The sequence below is a fragment of the Misgurnus anguillicaudatus genome, chromosome 8, assembly GCF_027580225.2.
Source record: "Misgurnus anguillicaudatus chromosome 8, ASM2758022v2, whole genome shotgun sequence".
Lineage (NCBI taxonomy): Eukaryota > Metazoa > Chordata > Actinopteri > Cypriniformes > Cobitidae > Misgurnus > Misgurnus anguillicaudatus.
The window spans coordinates 17,937,518-17,954,666 of NC_073344.2; the positions used below are offsets into that span (position 1 = coordinate 17,937,518).

Here is a 17,149-nt window from a genome sequence, read left to right on the forward strand (position 1 = left end):
TTTTCAACTCAATTGATAAAATAGGATCACGCAACTTTCACACGCTTTCAACGAAACTACGGAGATCAGCCGCTTTAGTTTTATCAATGAAAGGCTAAAAATAGAGCTGTTCACCGTATGTTCACGCCAGACGTCAAAAAAGAAGTAAAACTTGTGTTTAGTACCTCAGATTAGATAAATGGGCGGAGAGAAGACGGTCGCGTGTGGCCGTGCATTCCGCAACTCCAAAGCGATCCGATCGAAAGTGGTTTCGACTACCTCTGGATGTGGTTAAAAGTGGTCGAAAGTGGACGAGCTCAAAAGTTTTGAACACTGTTTACACCTGGCATTAACGTCGTCCACTTGTGATCCGATCGACGAAAACGCATGTTAATGCCAAGTGTAAACAGCCTCTTAGAGTGCATTCAAGCTGCACATTTCTTTATCAATACATGTGTTATTTGGGAATCGAACCCATGACTTTTAGACTTCTAATGCAATGCTGTATTGAGCAAAATTGAGTTTTTTCATGTAGTGCTTGTCTGGTGGCTAGCAGCCCTGGGGCTTGCTGAGTGGTTTCCCAATGGCCAAAACCAATAGTCTATTTTTAACCCTGAATGATTTTCTGGTTTCGGGGCCAATAAGGAAACTAATTAAAACGGCCTGAAGTGGTTTGCTAATCTTAGTTGGTTTTAACAAGGATTTGGAACACTCATCAGCTGACCAGACCAGCTAGCATGGACCGCTTAGAGCAGCAACCAATCATAGGCTGGTTTAAATTGGGTTTAAACCAAAGTTTAATACATAATGTTAGAGGTTTCGCTAATGACACTAGTTAGCAGTCAAGCCAAGGACAAAGTATGTGTGTTAATAGAGAGCTGATAATAATGGAACAGCTTTTGGCTTCCAGCTATTTTAGATCCACTACAAAATCTTTTGTCCTTCCTTGGTTTATCATCCCACGTCCTTGCGTGTTCGAACAGCACACCGTACGAGGCGAGGTTGTGTCAACTGAGAAATGTCAGACTTCTTCTTAAAAACATATCCCTCATCGCTGGATGGGGCATCACGGGTATGACTAAATGTTTATTTGTGCGAGGGACATCAAGAGCGGCCCATTCCTTCAGAAATGTGCAGCGTAAACCCAAATCATGACTTCCTGGCTCGTTCAGTCAGGTCAGATCAGTCACGCACAAACAGTCGCGCGGCTGCCACCTCCACTTCAGTCTATAAAACTCAAAGCTCAGTGCATACAGAGACCATCCACAGAATTTAGCCCTGGGGTGTTTTAACTGAAGAGGCAAGCAATTTGGATGAGAAAATATATAACTATTACTATATTTGAAATAAAACCATTTAATTAAAATTGATATCACGTTTCACATTTTTGCATTGGTACAAAGCAGGTTTACAAAATAATATGTACCTTTGAGGTACTAATGTGCACCCTTTAGTTACAAAGGTGTACTATTTGAAAGGGTACTGTCCCGGTGACAGCTAGGGACCATTGTTGACCCCTTTTTTTGACGGTGAAGAAACAGTGGACTTTGAAAGCAAAACACCCAGTCTCTTTTTGTTTTGGTCAAGTGTCACTGATGTTGAGAGCTGTTTTTCTTGCCTGTGATGGTAAAATTATGTGCAATTTGATAAGACTTTGATGTATTATGAATTAATAGGGGCCTGTGTTACTTTATTTGTGACCCTGGGCCACAAAATCAGTCATAAAGGTAAAAAAAATATATATATATATATATATTCATGGAACAACTTTACTTAATATCCTAATGATTTTTTTCATTAAAATTATAATTTTGACCCATACAATGTATATTTTTGACTATTGACTATATACTATATACCCATGCTACTTACGACTGGTTTTATGGTCCAGGATCACAAATTATATTCTAATATAGTATAGTGTATTGTTGACAGAGTAAGGTGTGCTGTAAATAGTGTTTTATACTACATGTCTTTAACCCAGAAACCATGTCAACATCAAGTGGAACATTATTTATTATTGCAATAAAAAACACAAACCCAGAAATGCAGCACACTCCACTGATTCAGCATCATTCTCTGCATTACACAATAACCATGTTTAGTGTGGGAATGCATTGCCGCTGACCTCGATTCCTAATGGACATCGGTCCTTTCAGGTGTAGCGAACGCTGAAATCGCTTCTTTTTGCACTTGTGCTAACAATGCCAAAGATGGACAGTCCTGCAGGCTGTGAGAGCACAGAGCATATGCACTCCGTCTGGATCCGTTTAGACAGAAGAATGTATAAATCTTAAGGCCTTAAGCAGCACAATCCTTAGACTGCTCCTTCATATTTGTACCTCTTTTTTTTCTTTTTGTGTGATTTTGGAGTCTACACAAGGTTTAACTTTAAACAAATTATTCATTCTCAGTGAATCATAGTCTGTGAAGTAGCCAGACGAGTTGCTTTCTGAAATACAACATGGATGTATTACCTATTGACAGAGATATTAAGGCATTTAGTTGGCTCAATTTTATTTAAATGGTGGAGGGACATTCTCATTCTGGAGAGAATCTGATTGGACAAAAATCTGACCAGTGCAAGCTGAGTCATAAAAAACTACTGTACTAAATATTTGCTATGTGTATCTGCTAAGAGTAATGGGGCGTACAAACCATAAAACGCGCTATTCGCATCAAACACGTCGTCTTGCAAGTTGAAAGTGAAAACGTTTGGCATAATCAGCATAATTGGGCGTACACACCAAACGTGAATTCAGCGATTTGCGTGAGAAGATTACATACAAAGTCAATGTTGAAGCACGAATAGACAAGAACTCGCCCGATGCAAATGATTCATATTGGGTGGCACAATTGCCTTGAAAACACGCGCTATTTGCCTCAAAGCGTTTTTGCCCAAGTTAAAAATATTCAACTTCAGCGAAAAATTTGCATTGAACGAAGTTGAATCCAGCGAGTAATCTAGAGCAAGAAACGGGATGCTTCGCATTTGGTGTGCACTCATCATAATGGGGCGTACACACCAAACGCGAATTCAGCTATTTGCGTGAGTAGATTACATACAAAGTCAATGCCAAAGCACGAATAAACAAGAACTTGCGCAATGCAATTAACGCAAATTGGGTGGCATGATTGCCTTGAAAACACGCGCTATTCACCTCAAAGCGTCTTTGCCCAAGTTAAAAATATTAAACTTCAGCAAAAAATTTGCATTAAACGAAGTTGAATCCAGTGAGTAATCTAGAGCGAGGAACGGGATGCTTCGCATTTGGTGTGCACACAGCATAATGGGGCATACACACCAAACGTGAATTCAGCGATTTGCGTGAGTAGATTACATACAAAGTCAATGCCAAAGCACGAATAAACAAGAACTTGTGCAATGCAATTAACGCAAATTGGGTGGCATGATTGCCTTGAAAACACGCGCTATTCACCTCAAAGCGTCTTTGCCCAAGTTAAAAATATTAAACTTCAGCAAAAAATTTGCATTAAACGAAGTTGAATCCAGTGAGTAATCTAGAGCGAGGAACGGGATGCTTCGCATTTGGTGTGCACACAGCATAATGGGGCATACACACCAAACGTGAATTCAGCGATTTGCGTGAGTAGATTACATACAAAGTCAATGCCAAAGCACGAATAGACAAGAACTTGCGCAATGCAAATTATTCAAATTGGGTGGCACGATTGCCTTGAAAACACACGCTATTCACCTCAAAGCATCTTTGCCCAAGTTAAAAATATACAACTTCAGCTAAAAATTTGTATTAAACGAAGTTGAATCCAGCGAGTAATCTAGAGCGAGGAACGGGATGCTTCGCATTTGGTGTGCACACAGCATAATGGGGCGTACACACCAACCGGGAATTCAGCGATTTGCGTGAGTAGATTACATACAAAGTCAATGCCAAAGCACGAATAGACAAGAACTTGCGCAATGCAAATTGGGTGGCACGATTGCCATGAAAACACGCACTATTTGACTCAAACGTGTCTTTGCCCAAGTTAAAAATATTCAACTTCAGCGAAAAATTAGCATTAAACGAAGTTGAATCCAGCGAGTAATCTAGAGCGAGTAACGGGATGCTTCGCATTTGGTGTGCACTCATCATAATGGGGCGTACACACCAAACGCGAATTCAGCTATTTGCGTGAGTAGATTACATACAAAGTCAATGCCAAAGTACGAATAGACAAGAACTTGCGCAATGCAAATTACGCAAATTGGGTGGCACGATTGCCTTGAAAACACGCCCTATTCACCTCAAAGCGTCTTTGCCCAAGTTAAAAATATTCTACTTCAGCGAAAAATTTGCATTAAACGAAGTTGAATCAAGCGAGTAATCTAGAGCGAGGAACGGGATGCTTCGCATTTGGTGTGCACTCATCATAATGGGGCGTACACACCAAACACGAATTCAGCTATTTGCGTGAGTAGATTACATACAAAGTCAATTCCAAAGTACGAATAGACAAGAACTTGCGCAATGCAAATTACGCAAATTGGATGGCACGATTGCCTTGAAAACACGCGCTATTCACCTCAAAGCATCTTTGCCCAAGTTAAAAATATTCAACTTCAGCCAAAAATTTTCATTAAACAAAGTTGAATCCAGTGAGTAATCTAGAGCGAGGAACGGGATGCTTCGCATTTGGTGTGCACACAGCATAATGGGGCATACACACCAAACGCAAATTTAGTGATTTGCGCTAGTAGATTACATACAAAGTCAATGCCGAAGCACGAATAGACAAGAACTCGCACGATGCAAATGATGCATATTGGGTGGCACGATCGCCTTGAAAACACGCGTTATTTGCCTCAAACGTGTCTTCGCCCAAGTTAAAAATATTCAACTTCAGCGAAAAATTTGTATTAAACGAAGGTGAATCCAGCGAGTAATCTAGAGCGAGGAACGGGATGCTTCGCATTTGGTGTGCACACAGCATAATGGGGCGTACACACCAAACGTGAATTCAGCGATTTGCGTGAGTAGATTACATACAAAGTCAATGCCAAAGCACGAATAGACAAGAACTTGCGCAATGCAAATTTTGCAAATTGGGTGGCACGATTGCCTTGAAAACACGTGCTATTCACCTCAAAGCGTCTTTGCCCAAGTTAAAAATATTCAACTTTAGCGAAAAATTAGCATTAAACGAAGTTGAATCAAGCGAGTAATCTAGAGCGAGAAACGGGATGCTTCGCATTTGGTGTGCACACAGCATAATGGGGCATACACACCAAATGTGAATTCAGCGATTTGCGTGAGTAGATTACATACAAAGTCAATGCCAAAGCAAGAATAGACAAGAACTCGCACGATGCAAATGATGCATATTGGGTGGCGCGATTGCTGTGAAAACACGCACTATTTGCCTCAAACCTGTCTTCTCGCAAATTGAAAATATTCAACTTTAGCGAAAAATTAGCATGAAACGAAGTTGAATCCAGCAAGTAATCTAGAGTGAGGAACGGGATGCTAAGTGTGCATTTAGCATAACAGGGTGTACACACCAAACGCAAATTCAACAATTTGCGCGAATAGATTACATACAAAGTGAATGCAAAGACACAAATAGACGCAAACTCACGTTGGGCGATGTGAATGATTTGAATTAGCCAGGGCGTTTGCCGCGAAAACCTGTGCTATTTGCCTCAAACGCATCTTCGCGCAAGTTAAATCCCATGAGTAATCAAGAGCGAGGAACGCGATGCTTCGCAATTGGTTTGTACACAGCATAAGGGGGCATATACACTAAAGCATTTAAATGCTAAGCCCTTTGGTTGATATAATACTTCTGTTTTGTTTATCAGCCGTTGTATGATGCGCCGGTTGGTTGTGATATTTGTCCCTTCCTTTCTCCACTATGATTGGATGGCTGAGGGAAAAGTAACATTGGAAACAATGGAAAACATACTCTGGCCACAGGCAAAAACGCCTGACTGTTCACACCAGACGCAAGTTCAAAGATTTGCGCGAGTAGATTACATAAAAGGTCAATGCAAATGTATGATCAGACACTTTCTGGCGTGGGGCGATGCAAATGACGCAATATCGTTTGCGGCGAAAACATGCACTATTCACCTCAAATGCGTCTTCGCCAATGTTAAAAATATTCAACTCGAGCAAAAATTCCGCATGGCACAAAGTTAAATCCCGCGAGTAATTTAGAGCGAGTAACGAGATGCCCCACGTTTGGTGTGTACGTGGCATTAGGGTACACACCCCCCTTAATAAAGTACACAAACCCCACATATTCATTCATTCCTATTCCGGGGCATGAAAATATTTGTATTTAATAATTATATTTAATAATTGATCATCACTAGAGTAATAATTTACAAAATGACAGACCTCTTTTCTCTATCCTATTTACCATTTATTTATTTATGCATTAATAAATCATTAATTAACTTTTTTATACTTTTGCCAAGCATAAAGTTTGTGTGATCTCAGACATGGCAATTAAAAATGCATACTGTTGTCACAACAAGTCTCACATGTATTATTAACAGGCAACGATCAGGCAGCTGTGATGCTATTAAAATTCATCAAACACTCGCATCGATAATGCACGATTAAGAGCCAGATATGTGCATCTTTTCATAAAGCTTTATTTCCTGCTTGCGGCACGGCAGAGCAGAAATGTAATGAATGGGTCTCTTTGATTGGAACTGAAACTGGCGTTCAGAATGATAGATGGTTTGTTTCATCTGCTTTTATGTATTTTCTCTTTTCAACACCTTTGCAATAATAATGCTTGCTTACTGCTGGGAATAAATTTGATAAAGGTTATTTTGTGTTTGTTTTGTTGATGCAAATTGGAGGAAGAGAAATTTTCGTCAGACTGTTTAATCAGCAGGGATACTTTAAATTTAGCCGGAGGTCTGAAATATGTTTTGTTGTAATTGTAGGTCTAGTCAATCAGACACACATGAGCAGCGCTTGTGTAAGTGCATTCGATTGTTTCCCTTTGAGCCAGATTACACTGTCATCTTCATCATTTCATGTTATTGGTAAAACAGTAGAAAACAAATAGATTTTTTGGCGTGCATATCAATAGTTGCTTAATTTGTGAGGACAATATCTTGGCTGGTCGTTTATTTTCATTGATGCTAAATAAAGCATTACCATTACCCCTGCTTGTACACTTTATAATTTTATAAACCAATGTTGGGTCAAAAATGGACAAACCCATCCGTTGGGTTAAATGAACCTAGAAATGTTTATATTTGACCCAACAATAGGCTAAAACTAGAGATGCACAATATAAATTTTTTCCACCAATACCAATAGCTGATTATTCAGACTTAATATCTGCCATAAGGATTCCAATACTGATAGTTTGGTGGTTATATTAACTTGCATTAACTAAATTCTGAATATTAAATTTAAAAAAAATATTCATTTATATAATGACCATTAACTCTTTCCCCGCCATTGACGAGTTATCTCGTCAATTAAGAGGAAACATTTGCATGAAAAATACGTGTTCCTGATGAATTTTTATGCTAATCTGCAATACCGTGATTATGTAGATGGCGATTTATGAAAAAAATGAAGCCAAAACGTTATTTACTAATTTAAAACTCTGTGTATGTTTTGATAATGGTGCTGAATCTGATCTCTAACAAAATTCCTTCACAAAAATGCAATTATTTCAGCTTTTTTCCCGTTTTGTTTGTTTGTTTATTGTTTGTTTTAAAGCAGAGGGTTTGTTCTTTCATTCGATATCTTTGTATGTTTATATTTTTTTGGAAGAAAATTTTCTTGGAAGGCATTTTGTGAAACTTTTGCAAAAATCACAAAAAATGCTGGCGTGCAACCTTTCAAAAAATGGCTAGCGGGGATTGAGTTAATATTGAACATTTGTGATGTTTCTTTACATTTATATACACAGAGCTCAAATTCATTGCATTTTCCTGTTCTCTTTTGATTGACAGGATGTATTGGCCATGACTATTGGCTGTTTTTAAACTATCGTCCGATAGACCATAATTAGAAAATTGCTTTTATGGCCCGATACCGATTATTGACCGATATATCTGTGCATCTCTAATTAAAACAACCCAGCATTTTGGGTTGAAACAAACCAACATAGGTTGAATTACAGCCCAACAGGTTGGTTTCATCCCTGTTTGGCCTAACACTAGTTTGAAAATAACCCAGGTGTACTTAAACTTACAAAATAATTCAAACTGCAAATATGTTAACCCCACAAAATCTTGAGTTCCTTAAAAATGCTCCATACAGTTTGCACAAATCTTATAAAGTATTTGCTCCCTTTTCGTTTCATGTTGACTTCTCTGCCTGCTTTCTGCAACCCCAGCAATCCTGGTATAATGCAAACTGAGTTTTGTCAGCTTTGACAGACCCCTCCAGGGACCCTTCAAATCGAAGAGTCGTGGCTTCTTACAGAACACATCAAAAAGTCAACCTTGGACAGTTCACATAGTGTAATTCCATGTATCATTTATAATCTCTTTTAATCTTAATTTTTTTTTTTTTAGAGGAAAATAACTAGAAAACTAGGAAGAGTTTAATACATAAAAAATCTGAAATTGTAGTGCATTAATAATTTGATGCATTATGTACAAATCTGATTCATTTTTAGGGCCCAGATAATCAAACAATATAAAAACATAAATCGAAGGATTTGAATCAGCGTAGCAAAAAAGGCCACGGAGCAACCAAAGCTTTATTTGGTTTTTAAAATCAGTCCCCGACTTCCACACCTGTAGTACTCCAACAAGTTTCATTTTAGCTTAAAAAAAGAAATAGCATTGTGCGGATTTATCGTTTGTATAAATAGCAGGATTAAAGTCAGTCCTGTTTTTCTCTTCAGATAACACAAAATCTCATTACGCCCTTCATCCGTTGACGTGAACCTCGCTGATGCCGGTGTATGCAGCCATGGTATCTCTTGCAAGACTTATCAAACAATTGCAAAGCATGGCACTAACAAGGGAACCGGAGATATCCGGCACCTTGCACTCCCCGTGATCCGTACCTTGTCTTTTAGCACCTTCCTTAAAAGAAGATACGATATTCACCGAGCTCTCAGAGCTCAGCAAGGGGGAAAAACCAAGCCGCTCCGACTCCTCCTGCGTGTGAGATAGCCGAAGCCCATGGCAATGGATTAGATCAAACTGTGATAAATGACCGGTTCTCAGGCAGGAATCCTCCAAGACTGTTTTGTTTAATTAGCTAACAAGTGAGTGGGTTTGATTGGGCTAAGCCGGGGAGATGCTACGTGTCTGTCGATTAAATGCGCTGCCAGGGAGCTGCTGAGTAGAACATTACAACGTTCTGCAAATGGATTTATCATTGACAGCGCAAATGGATGCTCACATGCCAGCGTGTCCAGCCACAAAGTGGTTTGTTTGAATAAGACATGCTTCAGCATTTACTACGCCGTAGAAGGGGGGTTGTCTGGAAATACACATCGATGCCTTGGTCAATTACAAATATGGTTGTTGTTGATCTGATTTTGAGTTCGCTTATTAGATTGACTTGATGATTGAGAAGATGATTTCTTTATTGCTTTGATTTAGACCTATGCAAAACTATTATATAAGTGATCCATTTGCATTAGAGCTATGAGACTATGCACAGAAGGTTGCCCTTTAAAGCATATGACCAGCTAGGCATACACCCAGTCGTAAGACAAGTCTGGATGTAAAATGCGCTTTACATCCTATGTAGAATTTACACCTGCTTCTTCATCTAGGCTTAGCGCACGTCTGAAACTAAATCTTACGTCTAGTCAAGGGTAGGCATAAGTATAAAGTTTTGACTTGTTTCTATGGCAAATATTTAAATAATTACATTGGCGTGTCTGATTCACACAGGATATGGGAGCAGTGGGTTTTTTTTATTCTTATTGATATTTAGAAGATAGATAACTTGAAAATGAAAATAATTAAAATAATGTCATTAACTCTTTCGCCACCAGCATTTTTTTAAAAAGTTGCCAGCCAGCGCCACCTTTTTTCATGATTTTCACAAAAGTTTAATGCCGTCCAGAAAATGTTCTTCTTTAAAAAAAAAAAAAAAAAAACGTTTCATCCTACCTTCAGTAGTTCTTTTGTAATCAGCTCTTGAATATGGGTAGGTTTCTGCAAAAACACAAAATTTTGTGCAAAAAGCTGAGATAATTCCATTTTTGTGTTGGACTTTTATAGAGATCCCATTCAGAGCGATCTTTAAAACGGACATGCAGCCACTTGCCATAGGGCAATACTTTCAGGTTTAAAAAGTTGTGGAAGGGCGCCGCCTGGTGGATAATAGCGGTATTGCGGAAAGACGGAAATACTCGTCATTGGCAGGGAAGCGTTTTCTCTTGATTGACGAGATAACTCGTCAATGGCGGCAAAAGAGTTGATGACTCACCTTCATGTCGTTCCAAACTCGTAAGACCTCTGTTCATCTTCAGAACACAATTTAAGATGTTTTATATGTTGTCTGAGAGCTTGTTCAACCTTCATTGAAAATCTGCATACGGTATACTGTCCATGTCCAGAAAGGTAAAAAAAACATCATCAAAGGAGTCCATGTGACATCAGTGCACAGCAAAAATGACTTTCTTACTTGGTATTTTTATCTAATTTCAGTAAAAATATCTAAAAATTCTTAAATTAAGATGTATTTTCTCGATGAGCAAAATGACCTAGGAAAAAAGGTCTAGTTTTTAGACAAAAAATATAAACTTTAATTAAATTTCTGCTTAAAACAAGCAAAAAAAATCTGCCAATAGCATAAGAAATATTTTCTTAAAATAAGTTTACTTTTTTCATAGACACTTAATTCAAGGAAATTTTTTTTATTCCATTAGCAGCTTTTTTTGCTTGTTTTAAGCACAAATTTGCTTACATTTTGTATTTTTTGTCTTGTCTAAAAACTACACTTATTTTCCTAGGTAATTTTGCTGATCAAGAAAATACATCTTAATGTCAGAATTTTTAGATATTTTTACTAAAAACAAGACAAAAAAACTAAGTACAAAAGGCATTTTTTGCAGTGTGGGTCAGTTAGAATGTGTTGAAGCATCGAAAATACATTTTGGTCCAAAAAGAAAAAAAATTACGCCTTTATTCAGCATTGTCTTCTCTTCTGCGTCTGTTGTGAAGCGCATGCACGAGACTGAAGTCACCTGACAGCAGTGACGCGGATGACATACGACGCGGCTGACGTGTTATCTGGTGCACCCCAGCTGTTTTTTTGTTTGTTTTTTTTTGTGCGCCCGGGCTTAGTTTACAGTCTGAGGGAGATGCATGCTGAAAGTTTAAAAAAATCTTCGCAAACATGTCTGAGGAGAACACGTCATCCTGCAGTCACATGACTTTAGTCTTACGCAATTTTTGGACCAAAATATATTTTCGATGCTTCAACACATTCTAACTGACCCACTGATGTCACATGGACTACTTTGATGATGTTTTTATTACCTTTCTGGACATGGACAGTGTACAGTACTTAGATTTTCAATAAAGGGTCAACAAGCTCTCGGCCTAAATATAAAACATCTTAAACTGTGTTCCGAAGATGAACAGAAGTCTTACAAGTTTGGAACGACATGAGGGTGAGTCATTAATGACATTATTTTCATTTTTGGGTGAACTATTCCTTTAACAGCTTTGTTTAATTTTGCTTTAATTCAGTCGAACTCTTAGAATTAATAAGCACATTTTTAAGTTTTGTGCAAACAGCAAAAGTTTTGTTTAGTTAATGCAGGTTTTGTGTGATGGGTCTGCACGTGACGCACACATTCTTAGGGAACACACTGGCAAACGTGTGAGAGAAGTATCTCAACTATCACTGAGGTTAATCACATAAGTGGGGACACACATCTTCTACACTAAACATAGCTGCTCCATAGTTTCAGATGGTGCAAAGGCGTAATTTTTTTCACAAAGCCAGACGTAGCCAATCCCGACGTTGGGCTTACGCCCAACTTTTTGTAGCATTGGGTCAAAACCCAGCCTTTTGGGTTAAATTAATCCAGAAAATGTTTATATTTGACACAACAATGGATTAAAACAGCATTTTGGGTTGAAAATAAATAACCCAGTATTTTTTGGAGTGTATGTTTTCATAAATATTCTTAATAAAAAATAGATATACTGCATGTTGGCATACAGTAAGAGTTTAAAGTTACAGTACACAATTCATGCAATTTATTTGGATAATCCGGTCTAGGGGGAATTTGATGAGAGATGTTTGAGTTCATAATGAAATCTGTGATCATTAAATCTCATGTTGACTTTGCGGCAGATCTGAGCACAGTTTAAATTTGTTGAGATTTTTGTTGTCTGTCTCTCAAGAGAAGCAGCAAACAGAAGACTAAAGCAAAAATCCATTTAATAGCATTGCTTTCTAAAAGAAACAATTGAGTTATTATGCAGAGCCCACTTTCTTTTCTTATACCAATTATATACGTTTTAAAAGACAAGCGATGCAATAAAGGTCACAGGTTGGTCCAAAAAGGACTTGTTATCAAAAAATACTTTTTCCTTTAAATTCATACCTGCATAAAACAGCCGGCCTTTTTCACCTTTTGCTTTTCTTGGCCCATTTTGTCTTTGCAATTCAAAGAAAGACAGGAATTGTGGGTAATTGAATTGAGGTGGTGTTTGAAACAGTTTTTACTAGTAAAGGGACCTACAATACCACTGACAGATGTGACATTAAGTGTATGCCAACACTTTTTACGATCAGAAACAGATGCCAAGAATCTTTTTTAAAGCCTGGTCCACAACGTCTCCGCAGGGCTTGTGACTGTTTTATTTATTTGTCTGTTTATTTATATGATGTAGTGTACATTTGTGCCTCTTAAGAGATCGGTTTCAAATGCATAACTATTCCCAAGAAGAGTCGGGATATATTTTATGTCCCTAATTATGGTTAGGAACATTCCCTACTTTTGCAATGTTGTCCATTTGTTGACCAATGTCCAAATGTATTTTACAAATGCTTTTATCCAAATCACAATTTAATGTGCATTTAATCTATGTTTTATCATCCCACGTGTTTCCTGGGAATCAAACCCATGACTTCAGCATTGCTAGCAACATGCTCAAATTTACAATTATACGCTTTTTTATACTCATTTGATTATATTCTGGCACATCAGCGGCACACAAATGCGAGCTCCGTTCTCTGCGTGCAACTTTCTTGTGTTAAATCCATAGGGGCGAATGCTTAAATAACACAGTGAAATTGACATCCGTTCCTCCTGAGATGTTACCTAGCTACCTATCTAGAGATAAACAGCCGAAGATGACGCAACCATACAGCGGTTCGTGTGAAACCAACCCCAGTGTGTGAGAACAACCGAAATAAATCAAGCTCTGGATTTTTGAACATTGGTTACAAAGCACCACTTCCCCACTTGACTAGTGGCCAGCTAATCACAGGGCACTGGTTTTTCCTTTTCTGTCATTAATTTTCACCCCCTAAGCCACACAACCCTCCTCAGGCTGATTAATTCGCACCCTAGCATGTAGCCCCAATGCTAATTTAGTAACTCTAGGGAGGCGTAAGATTCATGAGCAGAGCACACACATGCCATTTAGACTCTGCGGAGGGAGGAAATGTCACTATGTACTCTAGTTATGTTTATGCAAATGTACTTTCTGGGCAGTGGGGTGACCTCTTTCTGCTCGTGTTTTACATTGACGGTATTTTCTCTCTTTTTCTCATCTGTATCTACAGGTCTGACGTTCTCTTGGATCTTTAACGAGTACCCGTCCTTCGTGAAGCAGGACTCCCGTCGATTCGTGTCCCAGGAGACGGGGAATCTTTACATTGCTAAAGTCGAGCCATCTGATGTTGGCAACTACACCTGCGTCGTGACCAATACCGTCACCAAGACACGCGTCCAAGGCCCGCCCACTCCTCTTATTTTGCGCACTGATGGTGAGAAAGATTGTCAGATATCGCTCATGATATCAATTCAATCAATATTACGTTTCAATTCTTAATGTCGTACAATCAGTGTTGGGTGTAACTAGTTACTAAGTAATTAGTTACTGTAATTAAATTACTTTTCCTTTGAAAAAGTAAAGTAAGGGATTACTCTTATCTTTCTTGTAATCTAATTACAGTTACTTCTGATGTAACTAAATACTGTGTATGGACTCTAAACAATTATATATACTATAATACAATAGTGGATTTAACATGGTTTAAGTTTACAATTCTCACTATTAACTCGTTGATTATTAGCATTAATATTAATGAGATGCTGGCTGTTTATTTATACTTAATAGCACATATTAATGCCTGATTCTGCAAAACCTTATTCTACATCCTTAACCCTTCCCATTTCTACCAATACCTAAAATGTATAACTTCTTTAGTATTAGTAGTTGGAGTATATTGAGGCAAAAGTAGTTAATAGTTAGTTAATAGAGAGAATTGGACCCTAAAGTGGGACCAGAATAATTGATGTATATATTATTTATTCGAGCCATTTCAAGCCTATCCATGTATCATGTACTAAATAGTATTTAGAAAGTAATTATTAATAAGTAATTAAATACTTTTTGGAGAGAGTAATTTGTAAAGTAATCTAATTACATGATTGAAGATGTAATTAGTAACTAGTAATTAATTACTTTTTTTGAGTAACTTACCCAACACTGCGTACAATAAACACTTTTTTATATAAAGCCTCCTACTGGATATATAGCATAATACATTAATATGGCATATATTGAACAATGTTATATATGTAACGCATAAGATATAGCTAGCCGGTTCTGATCGCTAAATAAACCTCAACAGCATGATTTGCAAAAACAACTAGCTGGATGTACATTATCTCACATATTACATGGCTACTTAAGTAAATTATTTAACATCAAAACAGCAAATAATACATAAATACTTTATTAGCTCATAAATGCAAACCTTTCACAAAGTGCAAATCTCTTTCTAATGACTTGAGGCCAATACATAAAGTTGAATTAAGACAAACATGCAATTTGGTTTAATAATTTATAAATATAATCTATACTTTATCAATTATGAATATTTATATTGAATTTATTTGTAAGTATTAAACTGCACCTGGCAAGATGACTCACAATACCCGGGTGAGGCTGTGTTATCAGTTTCAGGTGGTTGTTATCTGAGAATTACAAATCTCTGAATGTCGCCACTGGCCAATCAGAATCAATCATTCTAGAGCACAGTGTACTATTAAAGGATTAATCCATTTTCTTAAAAAAAAATCAGATAATTTACTCACCACCATGTCATCCAAAATGTTGATGTATTTCTTTGTTCAGTCGAGAAGAAATTATGTTTTTTGAGGAAAACATTCCAGGATTTTTTTCATTTTAATGGACTTTAATAGACCTCAACACGTAACAGTTTAAATGCAGTTTAAAATTGCAGTTTCAACAGAGTTTCAAGGGACTCTAAACGATCCCAAACGAGGCGTAAGGGTCCCATCCAGCAAAACGATCGCCATCCTCGACAAGAAAAATAAAAAATATGCCATAACCATAACTTCTTGTCTATCTTCTGTCTTGTGACGCGCCGGCGCGACCTCACGCAATACCTCATCACGTCAAGAGGTCACAGATGACGTATGCAAACTACGCTCCAGTGTTTACAAGTGTGGAGAAAGAGGACCGTTCCAACGTTGTTGTATGTCGAATGATACTAATTAATGTCTTTGTGTCAGTTTATGGTTTAAAATGGTCCGCAAATGTGCGTTTCATATATGTAACCCGTGACCTCTCGACGTCATTACGCAATTACGTGAGGTCGTGCTTGTCACAGGACCGGAGATTGACGAGAAGTTGTGGTTTAAAAGTGCATATTTTTTATTTTATATAATTTTTTTTATAATTTCATATAACCACCAAACTATCGGCGTCTGCCGATATCGATGGAAAATATTTCCACCATATTTACATTTTTGACACCCCTCTAATTGAAATCCTGCAGGTCCCTTGTTCAAATTTTGGTGTAAAACGTGTTCCTTCATATAACCTGATGTTTGAATCACTGTTGTAAGTCCAACACGAGCCACTCAATGGCGACTGTCACAGTGTGAACTCCAGGTACAATTTCAGAACCCATTGTACACGTCTCCCTACCCGGGATGTTACAGAATGAGATGATTGCTTCTCTTCAACCTTTCCCATTTGGCGGTACTGACATAAACAGCAGCGTTTGACATTTGAGATAAGATCTCTTTTGACACACTCAGCTTAGTAGCTGGTCCGATAACACCTCACTAAAACGCAGGAGATATCACATCTTCCTCGTATCCAAAAGCCTTTCAGAAGGTACAGAATAAATCAGGCAATAATAATGAATAGGAGAATTACAGATAGGGTATTTCTGAAATTGCATTTGCCGATTGCAATAATTGATAGCTTTTATTGGAAATTATTTCCGTTATGCTCACAAATGACAGTTTATCATTTTTTTGTAGGTGTTATGGGAGAATATGAACCAAAGATTGAAGTACAGTTTCCAGAAGTTGTTCAGGTGGCCAAAGGTTCAACGGTTCGACTTGAGTGTTTTGCATTGGGGAAGTAAGTATTGTCATGAATAAGAAAAGCCATTTGCAATTACTTTTCCTGTAATGAAGATTTAAACCTGCACATTTGCATTAAACTCTGTATCTCTAATTTATAAAAAAATCTATTTTATTAACTCTTACCCCACTGTTTTTTTTTATGATTTTAACAACATTGAATGGCTTCCAAAAAAATAATAAAAAATATAAATATACAATATATAAAAATTTTGAGCAAAAAGCTGAGCTAATTGCTTTATTGTAAAGGAATTTTATTAGAAATCAGATTCAGAATGATGATCAAAACATACACAGAATTTTACTGTTTTTGGATCAGTGGATGCATTAGTGTTTTATAAGTTGGGTAAGAGTGCCACCTAGTGGATAATAGTGGAGATTTGGATTGCCGTAAAAACTCGCCATTGGCAGGGAAGCATTTTCTTTTAATTAATGAGATAACTTGTCAATGGCGGGGAAAGAGTTAAGTTCCTTTATACGCACAACCGGCGCAAGTCATAGAATGTCTCTGAACAGGTTCACGCCCACTTTTGGGGGAAATCAGACTAGACCTTCCATTGACTTCCATTCAAAATAGCGGAACAAAGCAACGTTCGTACAC

The 17,149-nt window shown here is 37.6% G+C and overlaps 1 protein-coding gene across 2 annotated transcripts in view; it reads left to right on the top strand.

Moving 5' to 3' along the window:
- The window catches only part of cntn4 (contactin 4), a 238,867-nt gene that overhangs the window by 108,650 nt on the left and 113,068 nt on the right, over positions 1-17,149 (top strand). For both annotated transcript variants that reach the window (XM_073870408.1, XM_073870407.1), the window contains exons 6-7: positions 13,704-13,907; positions 16,444-16,546. In XM_073870408.1, coding sequence (XP_073726509.1) covers positions 13,704-13,907; positions 16,444-16,546 — 307 coding nt within the window. The remainder of the gene's footprint in view (positions 1-13,703; positions 13,908-16,443; positions 16,547-17,149) is intronic.